The 14,442-nt window shown below is 35.7% G+C and overlaps 2 protein-coding genes across 6 annotated transcripts; one reads left to right on the forward strand and one right to left on the reverse strand.

The window, feature by feature from the left end:
• Positions 1 to 41: 41 nt before the first annotated feature.
• LOC107430962 (disease resistance protein RPM1-like) lies at positions 42 to 4,109 on the reverse strand. Of its 4 annotated transcripts, none has more exons than XM_060818474.1 (3): positions 3,730 to 4,109; positions 3,305 to 3,486; positions 42 to 2,789 (listed from the first exon to the last, which is right to left on the reverse strand). In XM_060818474.1, exon 3 carries the CDS (start codon positions 1,896 to 1,898, stop codon positions 546 to 548), a length of 1,353 nt encoding a protein of 450 aa, XP_060674457.1. In that variant the 5' UTR covers positions 1,899 to 2,789; positions 3,305 to 3,486; positions 3,730 to 4,109; the 3' UTR covers positions 42 to 545. The 4 variants fall into 4 exon arrangements, with proteins under 4 accessions (XP_060674457.1, XP_060674456.1, XP_060674455.1 ...); XM_060818473.1 differs by having other exon boundaries at positions 3,305 to 3,369; positions 3,730 to 4,102; XM_060818472.1 differs by having other exon boundaries at positions 3,305 to 3,382; positions 3,730 to 4,101.
• Positions 4,110 to 4,435: 326 nt separating this feature from the next.
• LOC107430989 (uncharacterized) lies at positions 4,436 to 14,064 on the forward strand. 2 transcript variants are annotated; one of them, XM_025078954.3, is made up of 23 exons: positions 4,436 to 4,779; positions 6,181 to 6,472; positions 6,609 to 6,677; positions 6,752 to 6,889; positions 6,998 to 7,115; positions 7,266 to 7,348; positions 7,565 to 7,660; positions 7,982 to 8,150; positions 8,228 to 8,370; positions 8,439 to 8,525; positions 8,911 to 9,096; positions 9,179 to 9,346; positions 10,217 to 10,337; positions 10,436 to 10,505; positions 10,899 to 11,004; positions 11,111 to 11,231; positions 11,577 to 11,770; positions 11,870 to 11,978; positions 12,267 to 12,422; positions 12,536 to 12,638; positions 12,984 to 13,157; positions 13,421 to 13,566; positions 13,756 to 14,064. In XM_025078954.3, exons 1-23 carry the CDS (start codon positions 4,559 to 4,561, stop codon positions 13,947 to 13,949), a joined length of 3,264 nt encoding a protein of 1,087 aa, XP_024934722.1. In that variant the 5' UTR covers positions 4,436 to 4,558; the 3' UTR covers positions 13,950 to 14,064. The 2 variants fall into 2 exon arrangements, with proteins under 2 accessions (XP_024934722.1, XP_015897351.1); XM_016041865.4 differs by having other exon boundaries at positions 10,917 to 11,004.
• The last annotated feature ends 378 nt before the right edge of the window (positions 14,065 to 14,442 follow it).

Genomic DNA, 14,442 nt, shown 5'->3' on the forward strand with positions numbered 1-14,442 from the left:
AAGGATTTATTTTGCTTCACTTGAAATTATGGACAATGAACGCTTCACTTGAAATTATGGACAATGAACGAAGGAACCTTAACTTCTCAATGGATGAGGATAAGGCAATTCCATCTTCGGCTCTTAATCGACCAACGCCTAACCTCCTCAGTTCTTTAAGTTTTCCCAAGGATTTCATTAAGTCAGCATCACCTTGATTTGCCTCAATGAAACAAAGACTTTGCAACGATGACAAAGCTTCTATCCCTGCTAGTGTCTTGAAACCAACAACTTCAAAAGATATGGAGAATTCCTTGATGACGCGATGGACTAGGATATGACGAAGTCGATGGAGTTTTAATATTTCAACAGGTAGTTCTTCAACATAAGTGTTTCTAAGATCCAATGTTTCAAGGTTTTGTAGATTCCCAATAGAGCATGGAATGGATTTCACATTGGTATCTCTCAAATTTAGATACCTCAGATTGTTTAGTTTGCCAATATCCATTGGAAGTGTATCCAAAGGTACACCCCTGCAATCCAACACCTTTAGAAGCCTTAACCCTCTATTTGCAAATGAGGAAAACGCAGAAACAGAATGATCCTCCACCCCCAAAAAGAAACAAGGAACGAAGTCTAGAGAAGTTGTGATCTGGATGTATATTTTCCAATGTTCTATGAGCTGACAGACGTCGAACTCTTTCTGGCAAACTTCTATTTTCTTCACTTGTTATTGCCATAAAGTTCTGATCCAACGACTTGCGAAGAATAATTTCGCGCAGAAGATCATGAACTCGACATCTTCTTATCCTTCCATCATCATACTTCTCAATTACTTGGATCAAACTTCTATTGACAAGCTCATTAAAATAATACTCCCCCACTTCTTCAACTGTTCTGCTTTCCTTTACTAGTACAAAACCTTCAGCAATCCATAATCTAATCAACTTTGTCCTTTCAATCAAATAATCCTCAGGGAATATGCTTAGGTACAGGAAACAATATTTCAAATGGTAAGGCAAATCATTGAAACTAAGTGAAAGTATGGATTTCATACCACTGAGTTTGTCATTGCCTTCTAACTCAGTCCTTAAACTGCGTTCAACCATTTCCCATTCATCGATTCTAATTTTATCTTTCATGGCCAACATACCACCAATTGCAACAATTGCTAGAGGCAACCCTTCACATCTTTTCAAAATATTTTGACAAATTTTCTGCAAACGAGTGGGGCACGGCTTTTCCAGAAAGGTTTTTCTACAGAAAAGAGTCCATGATTCTTCAAAAGACAAAGGCTTCAGATCATAAATCATACCTCCAGACTCATTGGTACAAGTAGAAGCTACCTCAGAACTTCGAGTTGTAAGCATTAATCTGCTGCCACAGTTGCTTTCAGGAAATGCATATTTGAGAGCATCCCAACCATCCATATGCCACACGTCATCCAAGACGATCAGATATCTTTTTCCAAGAAGAAAATCAACAATGATTCTCTTAAGCTTGCTGCTGTCTGTGGAATCTGCTCCATGAGGAAGAGGTTGTTTGGTTTCATCAAACAGTTGTTGGATTATGTCTCTTAGAATCTCATCCAACTTGAATGATTGAGAAACAGTGATCCAGACATGGTGTTGGAACTCTTTCCTCAGTTCATCATCATGGTAAACTTTACTCACAAGGGTGGTTTTGCCCAAACCTCCCATTCCTACCACCGCAATGGCTTGGAGTTCGGATTCAAACCCAAGAACCCTTTTGATCAGTTCCTCTTTTGGAGTCTCAATTCCAACTAGCTGACCTTCATCAATCAGCACTGCATCCCTTCGAAGCTCATACCAAGCCTTGTAATAGCTAGGTGGAGTAACGGTTGAGTCTTTCACAGGGATATTCAATCTGTAGCGGTATCTCTGATGCCCATCTGACATATTGGTTAATCTGGATTTGACACCTCGCAGTTCAGAAGCAAATCAATGGCGAACTTTCAAGTTCTTGATAGTCCATGCGATCTTTGACAAATATCCATAAAGCCCATTTCCTCTGTGATGCTGAAGACGAAGCTGGATTCATCAAGTAGGTCTTCTGTATCATAAGCAATCTCCCACACTTTCCGCCATTTCTTGTTTCTTCAACAACCTCTTTTTTGCTTTTTGTGTTCTTTGGGAGCTTTCCTTGTTTGGTTGGTGCATTTGAGCTTCTTCGGTCGAATCATTCTTTATCTTGACTTTGCGTCATTGCTAAGCATCCAAATTTCAAACTGTTCGGTTTGTCCTCCCTCGAATTGTTATAATCTTTTGTTTTAATTCTAAAAAGGGATATTATTACACGAGGTCCTCAAACTATGTAGTTTGTGACACTTTTGGTCCCTAAACTATTTTTTTTAACAATTAAATCCCTAAACTCATTAAAATCAATCACCGTTAGGACAAAATACCAACTCTGTTAATAATGGTAACAGAAAAAGCACGTGAGATGCACATGCCCATTTGACATGGGCAGTGAAAGTCATTTGCACGTCCTCCTCTGTTCCTGACATTGTATTCCTGTTTCCAAAGAGGAGAAAATTTGGGAAAAAAACGATTAGGATAATACATTGCAACACAATCTATGCTTTGGATAATTCATTCTCGCAAAATTTATTCTACGTAACTCATTTTAGAGTACATAATTCAAAACAAAACATAGTGGAAGGGGTGCCGAATGCCAGGAAAATTTTTCTTTCAGCTCTGCACATCGCCATCTGCTGCAGCTTCCCTTTCCGCCACAGCAGCACCCATCAACTTGTCGAAGTTTGCCGTCTTACCAAGTAATATCTCAATCTGGAAAGAAACACAACTCACCAAATGTAAATCTTCATAAAGTGGGCTAAAAAGGGGCCATTGTTCTGCTTGAAAATCAAAGAGAAGCTAAATATTACCATCGAAAGATCACAGAAGTACTAGCCAAAGCAACTTAAAGCTAGCTTAATATGAAATACCAATCACTGTTAATATGCTAGCCGAAAGCAAAATTAAAGCCAATTTAAAGGTGCACCGTAACACATAGAGTCTCATTAGAGATTACTTAATGATGCACTATATAACATATATATTCATTGAACTTATAATATACCACTATTTCAGCAATTCTAATGTGGCACGAGAACAGTATAAATCACTTTAGAATAAAATGTCAGCAAACCATATATATGATTCTAGTGAAAAATTCAATTGACCATCCAGCACCACTTTTAGACTGGTCTAAACCTTGAACTAGATGACTTCCATAAAATCTCTAAACATTCTCTACAAAAAGCTTCAAGGCTATCAAAAAACATAACATAGTAAGTAGTAACCTTGGCTTTTTGGACAGGTCCTCCTCTGGAATCCTCCTTTATATCAACATTTGACGTCATGATCTCTACATTCAATAACTAAAATAAAGACAATTAATAGCTTGAAAACTGATATGGAGTAGGAGAAAAATATGTCTGAGTCTCACTCTTCTCGATGGCAAGCCCATTGTTTTTCAGAATTTCTACAATTGTGACAAATTTTTATCAAAGATATAATAAGAAACCATTTCGTTCCTTTTCATAGCTGTTAATTGTTATGGTAATGAATTCTGACCAATAAACATGTCTGGGAAAGCAGTAAATACTAACTGAAAATTCAAGTATGTAACATTCATCTTTTAACTCCATAAATGCGAAAAAGAAGTTAGCAATTGCAGAGCATGTTTTAAATCGTCAAACTTTAAAATTACAAAGGGAATACTTACGATCTATGGGCTGAATTTTCTCATTAACAGCTTCGCAAGGTTTCCATCAAACCAGGAATAAGCTTCAATTTGCTTGTCTGGTATGTGCTTTGATCTTTCTCCCTAACAACTTCGTGAGATTCCATTGAAAAGAAAGAAATAAACTTTCATTTGCTTCTCTAATCAATCTATCACTCTCTATAATCAAAACCCCAATTGTTTTCCCCCAAATTCTCTTCGGAAACAGAAATACAATGCGTGGAACAGAGGAGGACGTGCAAATGACTTTCACTGCCCCTGTCAAATGGGCACGTGCATCTCACGTGTGCTTTTTCTGTTACCAATATTAACAGAACTGGTATTTTGTCCCAACGGTTATTGATTTCAATAAATTTAGGGATTTAATTGTTAAAAAAAATAATTTAGGAACTAAAATGTCATAAACTACATAGTTTAAGGATCTGGTGTAATAATATCCCTTCTAAAAACAATGTTTTTTAGTAGAAAAAAAATGTTATATATATAAATACGTATATATTCCCAAATAAAAAGAGTGAAATTTGATTGATGCTAGTGGAAATTTTCTAGTGGACAAACATTGTCACAATCAACAGCCATCTGATGGGTCGGACAAAAACAACTTCCATACGTGTCATGTTCTACTGGGTTGCCACTTGATGATGCGCTACTCCACCTTTTCATTTTGAGCTCAACATTTTTCGAATCCAGTTACTCTTTTGCTGTGCTGTCGCGCTTGGGCTTTTGCGGAAAATCCATAAAATCTTTAATTAAATAATGGAAAGTAATTAATTAAAAGAAATGTTTAAAGAGTATTTAGGGACCCCCACCAATGGAGGAAGCACAAGTAGTGCTGAGTAGCAGAGTAGGTGGAAGAGAATCATCGAGTTTCGTGTCCAGGCATCTCCTCCTCCATAAGTATCATCATCGTCAGGTATCTTCCTGTCATGGGAAATTTGGAGTTGGAGTTTGGGGTTTGAGGACGCCATTTTTGGGTTTGAGATTGAGGGAACTTGTTCACCAGGGAAGCTTCCTTCCATTTTCGTCTATCAGGTTCTTGCTTCTTTCTTTTCGTATATTACTGACTTTGGGGTTGCTTGGACTTTTGGGCATACCGATGGAAAGAATTGGTTAATTGAATTATGTGATAATATTAACTTGTATCAATGACAAGGTAATTAACTGTTTGCATGAACATAATTCAACTTGATTTCCGTTTCCGATTTACAAAGTGAATCTTTTCCAAGAGACTGTAGAAATTTTAGTGATATTTTGAAGTTGAAATTATTATTATTATTAGTTTTTTTTTTGGGGACAATGTTTTGAAGTATTCATTGGTGATCAAACTATTTACGATTAAAAATATATATTTTTTAATAATATATTATATTTCTGAAGTGTAAAATCAAACTGGATCACTGGGTTTTGAACAATGTTTATGGTTGACTTATTTGATTGGCTGCAGAAGGCATTTGGGTGTTATTGCAATTATCATTTGCTACTTTTTGTTTATTTATAATGTGATTATTAGACAATCGTGCAAAAGTAAAGCACAAAATCAATGAACCAATTTCTTTTTCTCATTGTCGGATAAACTATACTTCTCTCTTTCTTGTTCTCGGATAAACTATATCTTCTTTGGAAGTGGCAAGAAGACCTGGCTCAATCAAAGTCAAAACAAAACTATAATAACGCTGGGGAAAAGCCGATGTCCTAGTAGTTTTTCTGTTGTTTTTTGGAGACTTCGTGGAAGTGATATATATATATATATATATAATAGTGGAAGTTGTGAAGATTCTGATGGATGTCTTTTTATGCGGCATGGTCTGAGGACTATCTTAGTGACTTGTTTTTATTACTCTAATAACCAAAAAAGGACGCACCAATTGTTTGAAAGATTTCATATGAATATGCATATGATCAGCCTGATAGGTAGTATTCATGCAAGGGTTTTTCAAGTTGGTTTAAGGTCTCAAAATGGTTTTATGCTTTATGTGGTATAGACAGATAGTTCATTGGTGCTTATTGCAAAAGAGTGTTCAAAATCTAGATTGAGACTGAGATGAAGTGGGAAGATCATTCGATGAGAATAAGCAAAATGGGGCGTTTCGTAAACTGGGAGAGGAAACCTAACTTTGTTTGTGGTAAATACATTGTATTTTGTGATGCATATACGCGATGTTGGGAGATCTTAGATGTTTATGGTTTGAAATCACAAATTCACAATATCTTTCTATAGGCAGAATGGTGAAACTAATTTAAAAAGTGCTACCTGATTACATAGTTATTGTTTCTGTATTGTCCATTTCTTAGTGGTCATGGCTCACTTTCAGCTTACTTATCCTCTTCTGTCTTTTGCTTTTTTTGTTTTCAGTTATGTCTAAAAAAATGCAATAGAGAACTGAAAATAAATCATACAGTTAGAGTAATTTCTTATGCAATTATGTTATGCAGAAAGAAGGGACCTAGTAAGAAGTCATTTACTGAAAGGTTGGAATCTAAAATGGCTGATTATAAAGGGAAGGAAGTTACTGCAGATGTCACCTCAGGACGTATGGTTTTCGAACCTATCTTGGAGGATGGAGTCTTCAGATTTGATTGTTCTGCAAGTGATAGAGATGCAGCATATCCAAGTTTTTCTTTTGTAAATAGCAAGGTTAGGGACACACCAGTCATAGATCACAGGGTGCCTATATACATACCCAACTTCCAATGTCACTTGGGGCAACAGATTGTGAATTTTGAGGTCTGTATTCATTTTCTCATAGATTAGGCCTTCCATTTATTATCTTATTATTTTAATCAGGTTGTATTTGTAAATTTAAGTTTTCAATAACGGTTTGTGCCTTAAATAATGTGAAGGAGTTTCCCTTGTAAATTAGTTTCCTGTTGGCACCTCATTTTATGGAACTGGAGAAGTTAGCGGGCAACTTGAGCGGACAGGAAAAAGGGTAAGCTTCTTCTTTGATGAAGTGTCCATTGTAACTTCTTATCTCTGCTTACTGAGTGATTCTTTTTGCTTTAGATTTTTACGTGGAACACTGATGCATGGGGCTATGGTTCTGGAACAACATCATTGTATCAATCACATCCTTGGGTATTAGCTGTTTTTCCAACTGGAAAGGCACTGGGGGTTCTTGCTGACACATCACGGCGTTGTGAGGTGCTTCAACATTTGACTTTATGTTGCACAAACTCAATGCCTCTTCAATTTGACATTTTGACATACTTTTATGGTCTTTTTGTTTTCATTTTTCCTTTTCGTGAGCAGATTGATCTGAGGAAAGAATCAATAATACAATTTGTTGCTCCTTCCCCATATCCTGTCATTACATTTGGTCCATTTGCTTCACCAAGTGATGTTTTAATATCTTTATCACATGCTATTGGTAATTTCCCAAATTATTTTTGCCGCCGTTACTTTATTCTTTTGTAATTGATACAGACCATCATTTTCTAAGCTTATCACTATTATTGCTTCTGTTATTATTTTGTTTTGATTGTGATTTACTCTGTACAATTGCTGGCCTTTTAAACAGGAACTGTGTTTATGCCCCCAAAGTGGTCATTAGGCTATCAACAATGCCGTTGGAGCTATGACTCTGACAAAAGAGTCCGTGAGGTAGGTATTTTGTAATTGTCTCAAATTATAGCTGAACTCTCTTCTCCGTCTCTCCCTTGTTGAATTTATTGATGCATTCCTGAATGAGCCTCACAAAGTGTCAACATTATATCCACAGCTTTTATTATCTTTCAGATTTGTGAACTCCTTGTGGCTTCACATACGCTGAACAGTTTCTGTTAATTCCTATGACCATTGACAAAATTATATTTGCAGATTACCAGAAAGTTCCGGGAGAAGGGTATACCTTGTGATGTCGTATGGATGGACATAGACTACATGGATGGTTTTCGTTGTTTCACTTTTGATCAGGTATCTTACTCCCCTTTGATGATTTTTATTTATGTTAGTTGATTGCTACAACCACTACATATAAATTTGAAGTTATGTAGTCCAACCCTCTATGTTATGTATTAAGAATTGTACTGATCATATACATGTGTGCTAGAATCAAAATTTTAAATGCATTTGAATTGCAAATTTACCCTGCATTGAGGACTCAACTACTCATTTATTTCTTATTGAGTTATTCTAGGTATTGGATAAATCATTAGAAACAGAACTCTTTGTGGCTTGAAGTAGATCTTAGTAACACTTTTGACTAGGAAATTTAATTGTGATAACATATTTCAGGAGCGCTTCCCAGATCCAAAGTCTTTGGTAAAAGATCTTCATCAAAATGGTTTCAAAGCGATATGGATGCTTGACCCTGGGATTAAACAGGAAGATGGTTATTTTGTCTATGATAGCGGTTCAAAAGAGGATGTGTGGATTCAGAAAGCAGATGGAAAACCTTTCATAGGTGTCTTTTCTTTTTAGTAGACATAACATTTAATTTTTAATGTTGTGGTGTGTTAAACATTTTCAATATATTTTCAGGGGAAGTCTGGCCTGGGCCTTGTGTTTTCCCGGACTATACACAGGCAAAAGTTCGTCTATGGTGGTCCAATCTGGTTAAAGATTTTGTTTCTAATGGTGTTGATGGCATATGGAACGATATGAATGAACCAGCTGTTTTTAAGGTAGTAATATACTTTTTTAGTGCTTGCCATTTCATCCATTGATGTTGATCTAATGTTTTTGTTTTCAGACTGTAACTAAAACAATGCCTGAGAGTAATATTCATAGGGGAGATGAAGAACTTGGAGGCTGCCAGAATCATTCACACTATCACAACGTATCAGTTTTTCTAATCCTTGCGTTCTTCATATTCCATTCCTTTTAAAACTTCTTCTACTTATGGAAAACTATGTTACATGGACTCTGATGTGGCTGTCAAGTGTGCTTAGTGTCCAATTGTTGAATTTGCTTGGAATAACAGTTTTTTCCTTGTATTTGGAGTGTCCAATAGCCATACCCTTATCAACATCTAGTGTTGGACGTGGGTATGGTGATATAAAGTGATGAGGCCAAGTAAAATAGGTGGACTATAGTCCTTTATTTTCTATTAATCATACCGAATCTTGCCTAGATGCTTGTTTGTAATTTTTTTTTCTTTTATATTTCGTTTATACCATAAGAGACTTGTGAACTTAAAATTCCTTGATATTTCTTCCTATTAGGTGTATGGCATGCTGATGGCAAGGTCAACTTATGAAGGCATGAAGTTAGCTGATAAAAACAAGCGTCCTTTTGTTCTCACCAGAGCTGGATTTATTGGTAGCCAAAGATATGCTGCAACATGGACGGGAGACAATCTTTCAAATTGGGAGCACCTCCATATGAGTGTTTCAATGGTACTTCAATTGGTATGTGTTAAATATAGTGTGTTGTATTGCATTCCCTATTGCTGCATGGAGCCGCTCTAATTTGGTTTTAACTTGCAATCAGGGACTCAGTGGTCAGCCACTATCAGGACCTGATCTTGGTGGCTTTGCTGGAAATGCAACCCCCAAGCTCTTCGGAAGGTGGTTGGGTATAGGTTCTATGTTCCCATTTTGCCGTGGGCACTCTGAAACTGGCACTGTTGATCATGAACCATGGTCCTTTGGAGAAGAGGTTTGTTCTTCTGTAGCCATATGTACACTGTTTGTGCTGATCATTTACTTTTTTGATATTCATTCTAATAAATACTCAAGTAGTTAATGGTCGGAGCATTTGAGGTGCCATCTAGCTGTTATGGAGTAAGATAATATCTGTTCTACTTCAGCCTAAATAGAAGTCTAAAATAAGGTTTTACATGCTAATGTTAACTAGTTTTCGAAGTTGTTTTTAAATTTTAGACTTTCAAGGATCCATCATGGCACCTTTCATGGGATGTGCAATCTTCATATGCTAGGAATATGTTTCTTGTTCCATTTATATATATTCCACGATTACATTTGTTAAGATGCTTTTATTGCTGCTCTCAAGATTTTATATATGTGCAAGCTAAACTATGAAACTTTACAAGAGCAAAATTTGGTTTTAGTTTATTGGGTTGTTTAGGTTACCATCCTCTAATATTAGGCTATCTCTCCCTGCAAGTCAAAGTCATTTGGTAGAAAGAGATCCATTTTTTGCACGCTTAGATCATGAATGTAATTTATCCCTAAATGAAAACTAATTTCTAATCAGGAACACACTGTTTCAATGTTATATATTTAATTTTTTGAACTTCCGATGGGTAAAACACTTGGAAATTTCCATTTATATTTAGAGGTTTTTTTTTTATTATTATTTTTTAATAATTATTATAGATACAAGATGATAAATTTTGAACATTTTTATGCCTCAAATCATGATGGAACCTTTTCAATTATTGAATCTTAAAATGCATGATAGTTTTGTAGTTCTGTTCTTTACCCATTGGAATATGAGTAATTGGAAGATCTTGTTATCCTGTTATCCCTGAATTTATTCAGAACTAACTTTGCACCCACTCATTAGTGTGAGGAAGTATGCCGCTTGGCGTTGAAGAGGCGCTACTGTCTTATACCTCACATATATACTCTTTTCTATATGGCTCATACTACAGGAACACCAGTGGCTAGTCCTACTTTCTTTGCTGGTGGGTTTTATGCTGTTGAATGATCTCATTTCAATTGGAGCTCTTGAAATTTTATAACTGCTGATGTATCTTACCTTATCTGTTAATTACTAGTGCAGATCCTAAAGATCCCCACTTACGGAAAGTTGAGAATTCTTTTCTGTTGGGTCCACTTCTAGTCTATTCAAGGTTTCTATTCTTTCATTTTACGATAAAGTACCAATTAATGGATCTGCACTGTTGTGTTTTAGGTTTGGAACTAATTTTGAGCATAAACAAACCCACATCATACTTATTTTTTTGTGTTATGTTCTTTGTCTACGTTTTGCATTATTGCACTCATCAGTGGGAAGTCATGTCACCTCATCAGTGGGAAGTCATGTATGCAAAATGTAGTATTGTGGACCTTTTCACGTGTATCTATTAATTTCATACCCTACACACTCTTAATTGTGTGGAGAAATATATGCATTGTTTTTTGATCCATGAATTTTGTTCTAACATTCTATTTGTCATGATTAGCACTTTGCCTCATCAGAAAAATATGCATTGTTTTTTGATCCATGAATTTTGTTCTCACAGTCTATTTGTCATGATTAGCACTTTGCCTCATCAGGGGATCGATAATTTGCAGTTCGTATTGCCCAAAGGAATTTGGTTGAGTTTTGACTTTGATGATTCACATCCAGTATGTAGTACTTAATCTTTGTTTGCTTTGCTTGTCAACTATTTTGTCTGCCTGTTATTGATTTTTCTCTCAATTAATTGTTTCTTATTGTTTTTGGTTATCTCAGGATTTACCAGCTTTATACTTGCAAGGTGGAGCAATTATTCCTTCAGGTCCTCCTTATCAGCACACTGATGAAGCTAATCCGTCAGATGACTTGACACTCTTTGTGGCTTTAGATGAACATGGTAAGTTCAATTAACAGTGATTTATTTCAATTGGAAAAGTCTATAGTTTAGTCGGTCCAGCTGAGGCCTAATGGATCCTTTTTCGTCCTTCTAAAAATTCCTTTGGAGGTCTTCGTAAATAATCCTTTTGTTCTATCCGTCCAGATGATCCATAATAAAGAGAGCCAATGTAGCACATTTTCATTAGCATGTACAGCAGCCATTGAGTAATTGGTTCAAATAATCTTACATTAAAATTATCTGAAATTTGCCTTATTGCTGGGTTGAATTTTATATTGGTTTTCCAGCTTCTGTGGGATAATATTATGCAGTTGGCAACTTTATGGAAGATTGCTCTCTTTGCAGGGAAAGCTAAAGGTATTCTCTTCGAAGATGATGGGGATGGATATGGATTCACAGAAGGTCAATTTTTGTTGACACATTATGTTGCTGAACTTGAATCGTCAGTTGTTACTGTTAAAATTTCCAAAACCGAAGGATATTGGAAGAGGCCAAACCGCCATTTGCATGTGCAATTGTTGCTTGGTGGAGGTGCAAAGGTATGTCTTCTTGAGGCATCATTAAGTATATGTTAATAAAGTACTTGTCTGAACAGCTGTTTTTATGTTCTTATTATTGATGCTGGTTTTCTCAAACAGCTTGAAGCATGGGGCAGAGATGGAGAGGTTATTCAAATTAAAATGCCATCAGAAGAGGAAGTAACTCAGCTGGTATTTACTAGTGTTGAGCAATACAGAACTCGTTTGGGTAATATATTGTATTTGAGAATCCTTAATATTTATTCGTTATAGTTGTTTTTACTTCATATTATTGAGATTTATTGGTGAAAAATTTAGTTAATACTTGATCCCTTCTTTTTTCTTTTCCCCTCCTGGGGGGGGTATTAGCTTATACAGCAACTTTTTTTTGTTTTACTTATATAGATCTAATAACTTTAAATTATTATTTTATCCCAATAAAGAAAATTCTTGAAGGCAATTAGAGAATCTACATCGTGGCCATGGCCTTTTCTAATTAGTCATAAGTGGTTTACAGAAAAAGCAAAGCGCCTTCCAGATGTGGAAGAGGCTCCTGGACATAAAGGAACAGAACTTTCAAAGGCTCCTATCGAACTGAAAGGTGGCGATTGGGTTATAAAAGTAGTTCCTTGGATTGGAGGCAGAATAATTTCCATGATGCACCTTCCCTCAGGTAATAATTTCAACCTCGGTTGAGTTTTCATAAAGAAAATTTTTTATTATCTTTTACTTGAAAACAATGACAGGAATTGTATAATTTAGTGAGAGTAATTAAAAAATGTGCAGGAACACAGTGGCTTCACAGTAGAGTTGAGATTAATGGGTATGAAGAGTATAGTGGTACTGAATACCGGTCTGCTGGATGTACTGAGGAATACAATGTCATTGAGTGAGTTAGTTATTTGGTAGAATTCTTTTCCAAGTGCATTTCTACTGAAGAATTATACACTTATTGCAGAACAATGCACTGCATTTCATTTATAGAAATTTTGATATGCTTTGAAAATTTCCTATATTTAGAGCCTTCTTTTCCCTTGCAGTTTTCCTTTTCAGTTTTAAGTTGTAATAAAATTTGATACTGCACATCAATGAAATTTTAGGCACTAAATAAAGATCATAAAATTGAAGACTATTTTTATCTGCTTCCAAAGTAAGAATGTAGTAGCATTGTAGTGGATGCAGTTATACCACTTGGAACTTCTAAATAAAATTTGAAATCTCTTTTTTCCTGCAGACTGAGTTTAGAGCATGCAGGAGAAGAAGAATCTCTTATGTTACAAGGTGATATTGGTGGTGGATTGGTTTTAGAACGGCTGATAACCATTCCAAAGGATGATCCTAAGGTTTTACGTATTAATTCTAGCATTATAGCTCGCAAAGTTGGTGCTGGCTCTGGTGGATTTTCGAGGTTTGCTCCTAAAAAAGAAATTCACTTTTGTTTTTAGCCTGCTAACACCTGCTGGTATTATTTGTCAGAGGAATCTCCTATGAATAAATATCCAACACGTAGAAGTGCACATATTTTCACCTTTACATGCAAGTCTCCAATTCATGCTGGTCAACCTACATACTAGGGTTGATTCTGCAGGGCTTTCCTTTTGAGCTCTTGTTTCTTTGCTTATTGAAATTTATGCAATACTTCATCATTTTGATTATTTTGTTGTGCTGTAGACTGGTTTGCCTTAGAGTACATCCGACATTCACCCTCGTTCACCCAACGGAATCTTATGTCTCATTTACGTCCGTTGATGGGTCAAAGCATGAAATTTGGCCGGAATCCGGGGAGCAGTTTTATGAAGGGAATCTTCTACCAAATGGTAATGTTAACTATCTCTCTAACGTTATTAAAACTCTTTGAAAACCAAGATGATATTTGGGCACTTTGAACTTGACAATGATCATTTGGGATTGTAGCATATGCTGCTGTTTAGGTTTTGCAACAGTGATCAGTTTTTGTAATTTTCCCATTTGTCAGGCTGATTTTTCATCTGTGTTTGTGACTCCAGGTGAATGGATGCTAGTCGACCGGTGTCTTGGCTTGGCACTGGTGAATAAATTCGATGTTAAACAGGTTTATAAGTGTCTCATCCACTGGGGAACAGGAACAGTAAATTTAGAGCTGTGGTCTGAAGACAGGCCTGTTTCAAAGCAGTCTCCTCTTAATGTGTTCCATGATTACAAAGTCATCAGCATTCCTTAAAAATGTTATTTTCACACTTAAGAGGTGGTGATCCCAAACTGTATAACAATTCTCCAATAAATAAAAACTTTACATGGACAATAATATTATATCTTGCCCCTTGGCATTGCTTTTCGATGCTTTATTTATTTATTTTTATTTGCAACTTCAGATATAACCAAATATTCTATGGACAATAAAATAATATCTTTGGGTTTTTGTGATGCATGATAATATGATAAATTGATGATAACAAGTCGACATCGTTTCTTCATTCATTTTATAAAATATCAAGTGGTTGAAGCTGCTTCAATTTCTTCAGATATTTTCCAATGTTTGATAAAATTGAGAATGAAGAGAGAGAGAGAGAAAGATAGAGATGTGAAATAATTGAGTGGTAACAAACTTACAAGAGTCCTACGCCATCAGAACCCAACAGAAAAATAATAATTATTACCCAAAAAAAAAGAAAAAAAGAAAAATAATAATGACAATAATAATCGTTTTCTATTCA

This window comes from Ziziphus jujuba, chromosome 6 (genome assembly GCF_031755915.1).
Source record: "Ziziphus jujuba cultivar Dongzao chromosome 6, ASM3175591v1".
NCBI lineage: Eukaryota > Viridiplantae > Streptophyta > Magnoliopsida > Rosales > Rhamnaceae > Ziziphus > Ziziphus jujuba.

Bases quoted from the DNA above. Each gene is read 5' to 3' on its own strand.
- LOC107430962 (XM_060818474.1), bottom strand. From the start codon at position 1,898: ATGTCAGATGGGCATCAGAGATACCGCTACAGATTGAATATCCCTGTG.
- LOC107430989 (XM_025078954.3), top strand. From the start codon at position 4,559: ATGGAGGAAGCACAAGTAGTGCTGAGTAGCAGAGTAGGTGGAAGAGAA. The intron at 4,780-6,180 runs GTTCTTGCTTCT...TATGTTATGCAG, and splicing joins CTTCCATTTTCGTCTATCAG to AAAGAAGGGACCTAGTAAGA. The intron at 12,639-12,983 runs GTGAGTTAGTTA...TTTTTCCTGCAG, and splicing joins GAGGAATACAATGTCATTGA to ACTGAGTTTAGAGCATGCAG.